Here is a 14,330-nt window from a genome sequence, read left to right on the forward strand (position 1 = left end):
TGTGGCATTGGCGCAGTAAAGGCTTCTTTCTGGCAACTTGACCATGCAGCTCATTTTTGTTCAAGTATCGTCGTATTGTGCTCCTTGAAACAACCACAGCGTCTTTTTCCAGAGCAGCCTGTATTTCTCCTGAGGTTACTTGTGGGTTTTTCTTTGTATCCCGAACAATTCTTCTGGCAGTTGTGGCTGAAATCTTTCTTGGTCTACCTGACCTTGGCTTGGTGTCAAGAGATCCCCGAATTTTCCACTTCTTAATAAGTGATTGAACAGTACTGACTGGCATTTTCAAGGCTTTGGATATCTTTTTATATCCTTTTCCATCTTTATAAAGTTCCATTACCTTGTTACACAGGTCTTTTGACAGTTCTTTTCTGCTCCCCATGGCTCAGTATCTAGCCTGCTCAGTGCATCCACGTGAGAGCTAACAAACTCACTGACTGTTTATACACAGACACTAATTGCAATTTAAAAAGCCACAGGTGTGGGAAATTAACCTTTAATTGCCATTTAAACCTGTGTGTGTCACCTTGTGTGTCTGTAACAAGGCCAAACATTCAAGGGTATGTAAACTTTTGATCAGGGCCATTTGGGTGATTTCTGTCATCATTATGATTTAAAAAGGAGCCAAACAACTATGTGATAATAAATGGCTTCATATGATCACTACCCTTAAATAAAAGACAGTTTTTTTTGCATGACCAGTCATATTTTCAAAATCAATGCCAAAATTTCACAATTTCTGCCAGGGTGTGCAAAATTTTGAGCACAACTATATATAATAAAGAGAAGAGCTGAGCGGAGCGGAGACAACACAACATACAGCAGAGACTTGCGCAGAGTAAAAGCAGTTCTAACTTTGGGCAGCCCTAGCCAGAAAGTTCTGCTGAATCAGACAAACAAGGTTTTGTGATTGGGTAGGTTAACATGGTGCCCTATTGTCTTGTTAGAGAAACAGAGAGGAGAAGTGTGCGATGAAAAGATAGTAAAGAGACTGAAAGTAAATTAATATGTGATTAAAGTCACCATGTTTAAGTGGATTAATCAATTTGTTTATCCTATATTTATATTTATTAAGCAACATGATCGTTCAGAATAAACCAAAAATAATGAACACTATTTTGTGAAATTCTTATATTTGAAACAACCAATACACTGAACTTGGTTGAGACATGTAGTAGCAATATGGAGTACACCAAAAATGACAATGCTATATTTACATGTCTTTTAAGTTAATTTGTGTAGGCTGTGGCAGTGTTGATATGGGTGGTGATGGGGTGGGGGCATCAAGTGTTTTTGCGCTAGGGCCAGCATGATCCTAGATGCGTCATTGAACAACATAATATTCATAGAGCATCTGTGAATGACACATGTTAAAACCTCTGAGGTCATAATTTTTCAATTTAAATCAACATTGCAACAACAAACATTTGCAACTTGTGTCTGCATCTAGGGAGCATAAAATCACTTAAGCAAAAGAATATCAATGATCTAATACAGTTTGTCTGGAACTATGTCCTCGCCAAACATGTAATGTATAATAATGAACTAGAGGATGGCAGGCAGCTTCCTTAAGAAGTATTTAGACAAGACAAAGGGCAAACAGAAATGGATCTAAGGGATACTTAACCCCCTGTCACTTCAAATCTGTCTATTACGCCTAGCACGCACCCCAAGGATGTACTGCGTGATGGAGGCTATCAATCTCTATCTCATTATGCCCATCATCACTGTTTGAGCGAAGAGCTCTCAGGCCTCATGTGCAATGGAAGGGAAAAGCCATTGTGTGTTTTTAAGTGGCATATGAAAACCTCGCCACAAATCTGGCGTAGCATCAGAGAACCAATTAAAGCTTAAGTGTGCAAACGGAATTGCAAAAATATTCACTGTTTTCAAACACAAAAAGAAAACTCCCCCGTCTTCTATTGATTGTACAAAGAGATAGAGATATTGGTCGAGCCAATGTAGCTGTGTACCTGAAATCAACCTAAAATGGCTTACTTATAGTTGATTCTGCATATTAAACTGGAATACGAGAAACAATTTTAACATAGAAAAAATATAGGTAGCAGAACAATGTATTCAGAGTCTGTTGTAATTGTTTCTGAACAATGTCTGTAGGTGAATCATAGTCAACATAAGGATAACAGCTAAATTCACAGTGTTGTGTGGCTGAAAGATTGTGTTAACCAGCTAAGAGCAGTTGCTTCATAGCGTCATTTGACACTGCTGTTTGACACATACAGATCAAATATATGCACAAATTAAATACTAGACAGTATGACTATAATGCTTTATGTAACAGCAAGCAGTAGCAGAAAAGAATAATTAAGATTCACAGACTGTTAATGGTTTTCTGCACAGTGGAGTTAAAAACAAATGTGGAGGCAGTTGTAGAAATTAAATATTGTGCAGTACCCTGAGGTGTATTGTAAAGACTGAGTTTCTTTCCCCTTTCTGTAACTAAGACTGTATTCACAATGTCAAAGGCCAAATTAAAACTGAATTAATTACTTGAACACAAAGGTGTAAAGAAAATGGCTGAGAGTTGTTCCTCTTTCAGTTATTGTCGTTTTTGATCAATATTTTATTGCTATCAGTCATTAGTCTTTGAAAGCATTGTACGTCATGTCTACTATTATACTTTGTGTATTAGAAAACTTACTATGATGAATAGAAAATTTCCATCAGTTTGTTGGACATGAATTAAAGACCTTGAAACAGTCAGCATTTGAATCAAGCTCTTAGACATTTCATAGATTCCATTTAAGTCTGAACTGATGAATGTTATAAAGCTAGTGTCTTATGCACCAGAAATCACACAAAAACCATTGAGCAATAGCACAGGTCTAGGATCTGGTCTTGCACTGCACTAATACAACTTGAAGCGGAGGACAGTGGTGCATACATTAGGATCAATACACTTGTTTCCAGGTGAAGTGTGTAATTCCTGTGCCAAACAGAATGGCAAAAATAATGATGGTTATTTTCAAAAAGGTTTACAGAAACTCTCTCTGTCTTACATTGGTTGACCAAACAGCGAGTCCCACCCCAAACATTGGTTGAGCCATTATGGTTGTATCAGACTGGGGTGCGTTTCCCAAAACCACTGTTAGCCAACTATGGTCGCAAGTTCCATCGTTACCAACATAGTTCAACAATTTGGTGTTTCCCAAAACGGAGTTCCAAAAAATATTCGCAAACAGCATCACAAAGATGTGTGGTTGGAACTACAGCTCTTTATCTGTGATTAGAAGCATAGTTCCTCGTTAGTTTGCTGTGTGGACATAATTTCACTTCTCTGAGGCTACTATATCTTTCATTCCATACATATCTTTCATTCTGTCAAGACTTTGATGACGCTTATATGATGCTCCTGTTCTACCCGCTCCGTACAGGACTTGAAACAGTGTCTCCGGCATGGGAGTTGGGTGCGCTAATAAGCAGGCTAAAGGTTACAGCCTCTAGCATCAGTTGCTAGTGCACCTCTTGAGGTCAGGAGAGTGAGGTTTATACACATTGCACAGCTATCTATCAGCTGGCTCCTGTTACACTCACCCCCCTAAACCTCACTCCCATCCGGATCACGGCACCATTGTTATGCTCCTGTTCTACCCACTCTGTAAGGGATTCGAACCAGCGTCTCCGGCATGGGAGGCGGGTGCGCTAACAAGGAGGCTAATGGCTACAGCCTGCTGTGCAAACATTTCAGTTGTGATCATTACTCACCTGTCCCTCTTGCTGATTTTTACACTACCTTGCCCAAAGAGGATGAGAATCCATATGACTACTGGCTGAGACTCAACAGAGCAGCAGATGTTGCTTCTGAATGCTTGCAAGAGCAAGGTAAAACACTTGACAAGTCCAGCGTGGAAATAGTTTGCATGTTTATCATACATTGCCCAAGTAAAGACCTAGACCTGACATTTAGATCCAAACCAATTGACATGTGGTCAGCACATGAAGTGCAGGCTGTACTTAGTGACTATCAATCTGATTTGAGTTTCAAAGCTACCAACACAATGCATCGCAACCAAAGTGAAAGAGTTTCTGTCAACAAGATTGATATTAATACTGTTCCGGTGCCTGCTCCAATGGTGTGTGAACAACAACAGAAAAGTGCAGATTACTCTGCTCTTGAAAAAGTAATTGACATGCTAGAAAAAGTCCTGCTGGCTAATGCCATTAGCCAGCAGTAGGATGCAATACGAGCGTCACCATTGTGATGCACCTATTCTACCTGCTACGTACGGGACTTGAACCGTCGTCTCCGGCATGGGAGGCAGGTGCGCTAACAAGGAGGCTAAAAGCTACAGCCTGTAGCATCAGTCGCTAGTGCACCTCTTGAGGTCAGGAGAGTGAGGTTTATACACATTGCACAGCTATCTATCAGCTGGCTCCCATTACACTTACATGCACTTAAAAATGGCTTACTCCGGGTTTATGCAGTAAGCGGCAATCTATGTATGTAGCCATTTAAGGGATTAAAAGGCAGTTAAAAGAAAGCACTTATAATACACACTGTTTCTGTTGGAGAACACGGCTTATGTGTCCATGTTAATGCATACCGGTAAGTGAAGTTCTTATATGTTTTAGAAGAGTGCACATGTGAGTGTGTGTTCAAGTGTCGGGGGAACCTGAAGTCTGATGTAAAGGGAAACCCCACTATTGCAATGCATTGTATCTATCGCAACACACAGTGCACACCACTTTTGTGTCTTTAGCAGCTTTCTCGCATTAAACAGCTTTCTGGATTATGTGTAAACAAGCATTTATAGTTTAATATCCGCACAAATTCTTCCACCCCCAGCATAACATCATTGACGACAGCTCTATATTGCTGAACCAACATGGTTCAAATGATGGATATGCGACATAGTTATCACGGTTTCGGGAAACAGTCGTGTTTAGCTAGTTAACTTCTCCAACAATGCATCATACTATGGTGGTTAAGCAGTAAGATATGTTGTTGTACAGGAAATGCTCTGCTCACTCAAATAAATAGAGCAATGTTTTATAGTTCTGCAGGGCCATTGTGTTTACACTTTTTAGACAAATCCTACAAATGCTACAAAGCTCACTTATAGTCTCCACATACTAAAATGGGATAGGAGAAAGTATTTGAACATAAAAAAAAATTTAAAAAACCTCTTCACCTTTAAAGTCAACAAAAAATCTTACTTTAATAATACAGTTGAAGTCAGAAGTTTACATGCACCTTAGCCAAATAAATTTAAACTCAGTTTTCACAAGTCTTGAAATTTAATCGTAGAAAACATTGCCTGTCTTAGGTCAGTTAGGATCACTACTTTATTTTAAGAATGTGAAATGTCAGGATAATAGTAGAGAGAATGATTTATTTCAGCTTTTATTTCTTTCATCACATTCCCAGTGGGTCAGAAGTTTACATACACTTTGTTAGTATTTGGTAGCACTGCCTTTAAATTGTTTAACTTGGGTCAAACATTTTGGGTAGCATTCCACAAGCTTCTCACAATAATTTTGGTGGAATTTTGGCCCATTCCTCCAGACAGAACTGGTGTAACTGAGTCAGGTTTGTAGGCCTCCTTTCTCGCACATGCCTTTTCAGTTCTGCCCACACATTTTCTATCGGATTGAGGTCAGGGCTTTGTGATGGCCACTCCAGTACCTTGACTTTGTTGTCCTTAAGCCATCCTTAAGCCATGTTGTCCATTTGGAAGACCCATTTGTGACCGAGCTTTAACTTCATGGCTGATGTCTTGAGATGTTGCTTCAATATATCCACATAATTTTCCTTCCTCATGATGCCATCTATTTTGTGAAGTGCACCAGTCCCTCCTGCAGCAAAGCACCCCACAACATGATGCTGCCACCCCCATGCTTCATGGTTGGGAAGGTGTTCTTTGGCTTGCAAGCCTCACCCTTTTTCCTCCAAACATGACGATGGTCATTATGGCTAAAAAGTTAAATTTTGTTTCATCAGACCAGAGGAAATTTCTCCAAAAAGTAATATCTTTGTCCCCATGTGCACTTGCAAACTGTAGTCTGGCTTTTTTTATGGTGGTTTGGAGCACTGGCTTCTTCCTTGCTGAGCAGCCTTTCAGGTTATGTCAATATAGGACTCGTTTTACTTTATCTTCACAAGGTCCTTTACTGTAGTTCTGGGATTGATTTGCACTTTTCACACCAAACTACATTCATTTCTTGGAGACAGAATGTGTCTCCTTCCTGAGCTGTATGATGGCTGCGTGGTCCTATGGTGTTTAAACTTGCGTACTATTGTTTGTACAGATGAACGTGGTACCTTAAGGCATCTGGAAATTGCTCCCAAGGATGAACCAGACTTGTGGAGGTCCACAATTGTTTTCTGAGGTCTTGGCTGATTTATTTTGATTTTCCCATGATGTCAAGCAAAGAGGCACTGAGTTTGAAGGTAGGCCGTAAAATACATCCACAGGTACACCTCCAATTTACTCCAATTAACCTATCAGAAGATTATTGGCTAATTTCCTAAAGGCTTGACATAATTTTCTGGAATTTTCCAAGCTGCTTAAAGGCACAGTTTACTCAGTGAATGTAAACTTCTGACCCACTGGAATTGTGTATAGTCAATTAAAAGTTAAACTATCTGTCTATAAACAATTGTTGGAAAAATTACTTGTGTCATGCACAAAGTAGATGTCCTAAACGACTTGCCAAAACTATAGTTTGCTAATATGAAATCAGTGGAGTGGAAATTAGTTTTAATGACTTCAACCTAAGTGTATGTAAACTTCTGACTTCAATTGTACATGTGCATGGTCTTAATTGTGCATGATTCATCAGTACACAATATCCCAAAGAATAAAAAGCTTAATCAAAATGCAATAACTCCACCTTCGAAACAGCTTTCCTTTTCAACTGATGTCACTTAGGCCATGCAATGAACTATTTAGGTGTTGTTTAAGGTAATTGTTGTAGCTAATGCAGCCGTAGACATAGTCATTTAAATTACAGCCATATTAACATTATGGATATAAAGGTTACCTCAATAACAGCAAATTAAAAAAGGAGTGTTGCTTTTGGGATACGTCGAGATGCTCTTGTGGTTGTGCCAGATTTTCACATTCCAATCAGTTTGTGCTGGCAAAAATCAAGTTCTGCCTACAATTTTTCCCACTGAATAATTTGAATATTTTTACTAGAAAATAAGAAACAATACAAGAGTAAAATGGGATGCAAACAGGATTTCATGTTGTCTTTAAAGTTGAGCTCAAGTGAAAGAGTAATTTTTGTTTTTCTGATTTGTTCTCCTGTTGTGTTCCTCTTATTGTCTAATCACTCTTACAGCATGACCACCAAAAAAGTAATGATTAAGCAGATGATTTGAATTGAGGAGGCTGCTCCTGATCAGTGCAAGCACCACAGAGCGGACATAAATTGATATTTGCATTGTAGTTTTAACTAATGGCAGCACTCACAAACTCCAATAAAGAGTAACCAGCCTAAATTGTGTGAGTGCTGCTATAAAATGTCAAACGTATTGATATCCCATATACCATCTGTTGTTCGTGGCAAAATCCTCCCAAATTCATCAGCAATTACTGGAAAACTTTGGTTGAAAATATGTTCTTGGACAGTTTAACTGTCATATGCAGTAGAAAGATGCATAGTTTTTTTGTTATACAGTATGCCTCATAGACCGTGATAGCCTTAGAGGGATAGTTCACACACACAAAAATATAAAAATAAAATCTGTTATCATTTACTCACCCTTATTTTTGTTCCAAACCCATATGACATGAATTCAAAAGATGTTAGGAAGAATAAAAGCCTCAGTCACTATTCACTTTAATTGTATGGAAAAAAAGATGCAATGAAAGTGAATAGTGACTGAGGATAACATTCTGCGTAACATCTCCATGTTCCACAGAAGAAAGTCATACGGGTTTGGGACAACATGAGGGTAAGTAAATAATGATAGAGTTTTTATTTTTGGGTAATCCATCCCTTTAAATCATTGGAGCTGCCCACCTTAAACGGTTTGAATATCTTGCACTGTGTTTTATAATCTATGAAAATATGACATTTATAAGGCAACTCCAGCATTCCATAACCTTTTGTAGGAAACTCAACCAATCTGACATTATGGCATGCACATTGAGGATTTACACATTCTTAGTGTCAGATTCATTAGAAGCAAACATCTAAACTAATCTGCCTGCCCATACTGTCTAGATTTGATGTTGCATTCATCTTTTTCAGTGCTTCAAATAAACCAAAATGACTGCTGCTAACCTTAAAGCAGTCTGCTCTTAGATGCCTCCAATGTAATATTTCATAGTGAGTGCAAACAGAAAGTAATATTTTCAAGGTGATGGTCCAAAATTTATATTTTGATGATAGCCATTACTGAGAATGAACAACATGGCAATCACATGATAAAAGGACAAAAAGGGTGAGCAGTGATTTTTACAGACTAAAAAGAAACATCCTTATCTGTGTTTTTCAACCATTTTCTTCTCTCAAAGGCAAAGGTACACATTTGCATGTCAATCACCATAGAGGCTGACATTAGAGACAACATGAGAGAAGTGGAGAAAAAATACCACAGAGGCGCAAATGTAATCATTTCCTTTATGATTCCCGGCTTATTGCCATTGCTTTATGAGAAAACGAAATCCCAGAGTGGTTCTGGCTCACCCGTCTCAATAACAATGAGGCTTAGCTTCCAAAAAGTAGTGCTTACTCAAACATAATAAATGATACGAATTCCTTTTAATTATAAAGAGAAGAAAAAGGAGCAAAGTACACAGTCACCCTTGAGGAATGTTTGAATTTCTCAAATCAAATCAATATACCAATGCACACAATACTTCCTTACTTTAATAAAAATAGAAGCCAAAAAGACTCAACGGACCCATTTATTTCTGTTTAGAGAAACCACGGATGCCACAAGCTGCCAAGCATTAAGGTTAAATACGGACATCAAGCATGGGAGAAAAAATGGATGTGACATTTAACAAGGAGGGCAGGTGTGTGTGTTTAAGGGGAAAGACAGTGAAGGACACGGAAGAGGCAGACCACAAGAGATACAGAAAGAAAAAAAGAAGACAATGAAGCAGAGAGCATTTTATGGACTGGTCAGTCCACGATACAGATATTAAAGGAAATAGAGAACAGGGGTTATGCTTGTCTCTTCCAATTAAATAAATAAAAAGTTGGTTGAATGGCCTCCGCTGGGGAAGAACACTGATTTGAATGCAAAAAAGACTAACCAATTTATTAACACAGGCTGTCATCAAGCAGATGACAGATTGTGTTCAAATAAAGGAAAAAGACATGCTTGAGCTTGGAGGCAAAGGAAACTCTGGAGAGGGACTGACCGATGCCAATGAAGACTGCCTGGAAGCCCTCCTCCTTCAGCGAGGTCAAAGTCACTCCGTTCTGCCCGAGCCCCTTCTCCAGAACAACCTGTCACACAAACATCGTCCACACTGAGTTCACTGCATCTGTCTCGACTGCTTCCATCTGTCTGTATTATTTGCATAAAGAGGATGTTAGCGTCAATTATTCTACGCTGCTGTGAATTCCAGGACATAATTACATCGATCATCCTGCAACCTTTGTGATGGCGCAGTATAGTTATTCTACATTAGTGAGTGATTGTGTGGTTGCATTTGCTGCTATGTGTTGGGGGACAAATAGACTACAGGCTGTGAACTACAGGCATTTGTCAGGTATTACTGAAAGTAATTCAGAGTCAGTTTTGGGCAAACGGGCATTAGGGACAAAAACAAATGTAGGATGAGTTTCCTGAAGAACTAAAGGTGCTTCAAAAAGCACTTCCGTCAAGCGTTGTTGCACAGCTCTCAAATTTTAAACATTTGAACTTTGACCCCGTTGTCGCTGACCTTTCAAATCATCAGCCAATGACCACGTTTACATGTACTTAAGAAAATGGTTTATTCCAGGGTTTTTGCAGTAAGAGGCTTTCTGAATCGTCATGTAAACCAAAACGCCGATTTCCTTATGCCATTTAAGGGATTAAGAGAAAGTGGTTTAACACACCCAGGTTTCTCCCAGAGAACATGGCTAATGTGGTCATGTAAACACATAAGCAGCGTTGTTACAAGTTTTAGAAGAGTGCCAAAAACAAGTCAACACAGCTGAAAGAATTCAACATTTCTGGGCGTACAGTGGGAAAAGCACATACACTATAAACTATACCCATTTATACACACCAATCTAAAATACTGAAGTTCCCTCACGTTCGTGTATATGCACTCATAAATTGGGGGAGTCCTGGAGATTTACTTAAGAGGGAAACTCCACTATTGCACCGCAATTCCGCAGCAGGTCGCGATAGAAAGTTAAAGAAACAAACACAGCAACAACTCTGGAATATCTGGAAAGAAAAGTGAAGCAACAGGGCATAAAATAGTGAAGACTTCCTCGAATCCCATGTTTGATATTTACACAAGCGTCGTGGGGAAATTACGTTGCTGTGGAGAAAACTGCTTACTGACCGAGACACATGTACTGCATACTTGTGTGAAAAGTACACTGTTTAAACAGTGCATGTAAACAGAACGCTGCTTTCTCGCATTACGCCACTTTCTAGCAATAAGCCGCTTGCTTATTTGTGATAACGTCCAAATTTGCTCCATAGTTTGTCATTTTTTACAAATGCTTTTGCCTCACTAATGATGTCTTTCGTACAAATTACCAAGAAATATTTAAAAAGTCAAACTTAATTTAAAGATACTAAATGTCTCATAATTTCTTTTTATTCATTAATTTTTACCAATTTTTATGGTTTCAGAGCATCCCAAGACTTCTTAAATTACTTTAAATTAACCACAAGCATCCTAAGATGTTCAATGAGTCATCTATACTGCAATAAATGTATCAAGTTGTCAGGACTTTTTTCAGTTCTAATCCTGTACGTTTTCAATGCTTACTCCTCACGATTTTTGTCAAGCAAATTCATAAAATCCCCATGCCAAGAAGCTATCAGCTAGGGATATGCATGAGTAGTCGAGTACTCGTTCTGCACCAGCTACTTGAGTATTAAAAAACACCACTAGAATATCGCAAATAAATTTTCCTTTATGCATTTTCCTGACGTGAGCAGTGTCAAATTACACTTTTGGGTGTAATTTAGTTTTCCCTCTGTATCTCTCACCAAATAATGCAGTTACAATTGAGTCCACTGGGGGGCACTGTGAATGTGTGTCACCAAGGTGTTGGAGTCATGCAGACCAACAGACGAGAATCAGCTTTTATTGGTGGAAAGAAAATGCGAAGCTGGGTCTGTTGGAAGCTGATCAGACCAGTATGCATGTATGTGTGTTAAATCTCTGAACACGAGCACAGAGATTATAAAAAGCCAACTTTCACCAGTTGCTTTTCTGAATAATAACAGCATGTGAAATGATAAATATGTGATAGCCTTTATGTAGACTCAGAGTTTAAATATGTGCCTTACCCTCGTGCCATCATTATTGGTTTCTATGAAAGCTCCGGGTGAGTGCAAATGTTTTTAATGGCTATTTTTAAATTTTATTTGTTTTCCATATTTATTCATGCATATTGTTCATTACATTTTTTCCCTAAATAAGAGCATAGTTTGTTGAAGTTATCTTACTTTGAAACCGTTTTTGGTAACGTTTATGAATAAAACAAAATGTATATGTCTATTTTAATATACGAGTAATCTAATACTGATTTTTTGTTCTCGGCTACAAGATTTCTCAGAAATGCCAGTCTCTACTATCTGCAACACTTTTTATGTGGAGGTCAAAGTGATGGCCTTAGTTCAAGCCTGACATCCCCTTAAAGTTGCACTTAAGTTCTACTTAATAACAAGCGACCTACGAACTGGTTAGGGAAACAGGTACTGCTTCATCATTAATAAACGTACAACATAAATTAAGATGATGGTAAGAGTGTGATTTGCAATGTAATTGGGAAACCCATCCATAAACAGAATGAAGTGGTGTTTTTTCAAGCAATATGGTGGAATATGGTTCCTTCCTCATCAGCATTCCTTTTCTCAATTAAAATAATTGAGCTGATGAAAATAGAATTTCTCTGCTGAATATTAAATTAAGTCTTGATGTAAAGGTCAGCTCATGGGAGTCACTGCCCCCTTACTTTCCCTTAACCAACCTACATCAAATTTGAGAAACTGTGTCCTTATCCCTTCCACTTTCTCCCTCTCTCTCTCCCTCTCTCTGGCTCTCTCAAGACTAAAATCAAATTAATCATGGTCAGGTGATCAGGATGAGGACTATTGATTGCCATTTCTCACCATCATGGCTCTTAGGCAATGGACAGATGGATGTCTTAGCCACTTGCCTCACTAACGTGGCTTTTAATTGTGTTTTGTTAGCTTGCTATTTTCCCCCTGCATGGTTATTTATGTCAGTGACATTTGGCTGCTGATGGGTTGGAAGATCTGACATTGCACTCCCCCTCTCATTGATACCTTTACACCAAGATCCTTCATCAAATCAATCTCAAACTGCACCACATCATAGGGCAAACGGAACTGAGGTATTTCAGAAGTGCTGCAAAGACAGACAGGAAACACATGGAAAAAACATTTAATATTTACATTTGTTTCTTTGTGGCATTATACTGATTAGTCATTGACTCATCTGCTCCAAAAAACCTAGCACACTGTAGAGTAGATAGTTACCAGCATATGCTGTGTTTTGGATGCTGGTGTGCTGGTGTCTCCACAAGACTTCTTAAAGGTGATGTGTGTAATTTCATCAATGTTAAAATTATTAACCCGATTTCCCAGCTTAATATGAAGAGATAACTCTGAGACAGCCATTTGTAGGTTATTTCCAGTTGCGGCTGTTGCTTTCCAAAAGTTGGGAAGCACAGACTATTGTTTTTGATGTCTGCAATGTTGCTCCCAAAAGCTGCTCAAACTACTCAAAGAGTAACATTTCTTAATTACTTAATTAAAAACTGTTTTCGCAAAGAAAAAAGCTAAATATCTGATAATAAAATCTGAAATAAAATGTTACGTCAAATTGCAAATAACTGCACGTATTTTTTCAGAGGTGCTGAACAATTCATTTCATATGCTGTCAATCATGTACATTACAGTTTAAATTACTGGCCGTTTGTTGCAAAGTTCCACCTATTTGAGAGCGCGACCAATCGTCTTATAGAGAAGCCGGGCTTCCTGGCAGGAAACAAAATATATTGATTGAAAGCCCGATGTCCAATAGGCAATCAGATGCAGATTCAATGCAAATAGCGCTCCTGAAGCTGAAACAGACAAGAACAGCGTTCCAGGCGGGGTCCAAAACGACATGTTGGAACGATGTCCAATCAACATCTGCCTTTGGGTCCATTGATTTGGTACAGGTATCTGTCACTGACACCCTTTGAAGCACGGCTTTATTAGCGCTCTATGGACCGTGCGTCCACAAGAGGTCTGCAAGGGCCTTAAAATGAAACCCGAACCCGACCCCTACCCGAGACCGTACAGTACCATCAGATTTTAAGCCCGAACCTGACACGAAATCGCTCTCTTTATAATTTCTTCTCCAAGCAAGTATTGTTGCAATTGTATTTTACATAACCATTGTAGGCAACATTCGTAACAGTACTGTAACAGTAAACATACATAGTTTGCCACTGGCTGATTCCCCCCAAAACTGTAAACACTGTGGCTCTGGCTTTAAACATAGCTCTGTTTGTTTGAGCAACCCGACCAGCCTGATACTTGGTCAACCAATGGCATGAGTTTGGGGCAGGAAAATTTGTTTGCCTGACCAACTGCAAATGGAGGGAGGGTTATTATTAGTTAATATTGATATGTAATTCCATTTGATGATGCTTGTGATGCAGAAATTACACACTTCACCTTTAATTAGCTTAACCATGAAGACTACCTCAGTCAAACCAGCTTCACCAAAAGCATTTGAACACCTAAATTACGCTAGTCCACCAGCAAGACCAGCACCAAACCAGCATGGTCTAAGCTGGTCTTTTCAGCAGGGTCATTGAGTGCAGATAAAAGGATCTTTAACTTTTTATTTGCAAGTAGTGCCCCACCAATTTTAGTTGCAGTATCTCTGCTAAGTAGAGAGAATTCATAAAAATGCACTCTACCTGAGGCCACCAATGTATTTCTGTTTTTCAAAGATGATGATGTTGTCATAGCCTAGCCGAGCCAGGAAGGAGGCACAGCTAATGCTGGCGGGGCCACAGCCGATGAGAGCGATCTTTGTGTGGTAGCTCTCTGGCATCTCTTCTGGTGGAGGGAGCTCCGGATTCCTGATCTGAGGGATGCCCATCTTACTGAACACCTGAGGGGAGGACAAGAACCTCTTTAAACATGG

General features: G+C 39.0%; 1 protein-coding gene across 4 annotated transcripts in view; it reads right to left on the reverse strand.

The window, feature by feature from the left end:
- Positions 1–14,330, reverse strand: part of LOC127442398 (dihydropyrimidine dehydrogenase [NADP(+)]-like) — a 297,161-nt gene that overhangs the window by 222,008 nt on the left and 60,823 nt on the right. For all 4 annotated transcript variants that reach the window (XR_007897477.1, XM_051700403.1, XM_051700404.1 and 1 more), the window contains exons 6-8: positions 14,101–14,297; positions 12,452–12,533; positions 9,345–9,432 (exon numbers count right to left, since the gene is read on the reverse strand). Coding sequence is in view for 3 of the 4 variants with exons in the window: in XM_051700403.1 (XP_051556363.1) it covers positions 9,345–9,432; positions 12,452–12,533; positions 14,101–14,297 (367 nt within the window). In the remaining variant the exon portion in view is untranslated. The remainder of the gene's footprint in view (positions 1–9,344; positions 9,433–12,451; positions 12,534–14,100; positions 14,298–14,330) is intronic.

Source organism: Myxocyprinus asiaticus, chromosome 6 (genome assembly GCF_019703515.2).
Source record: "Myxocyprinus asiaticus isolate MX2 ecotype Aquarium Trade chromosome 6, UBuf_Myxa_2, whole genome shotgun sequence".
NCBI classification, from domain to species: Eukaryota; Metazoa; Chordata; class Actinopteri; order Cypriniformes; family Catostomidae; genus Myxocyprinus; species Myxocyprinus asiaticus.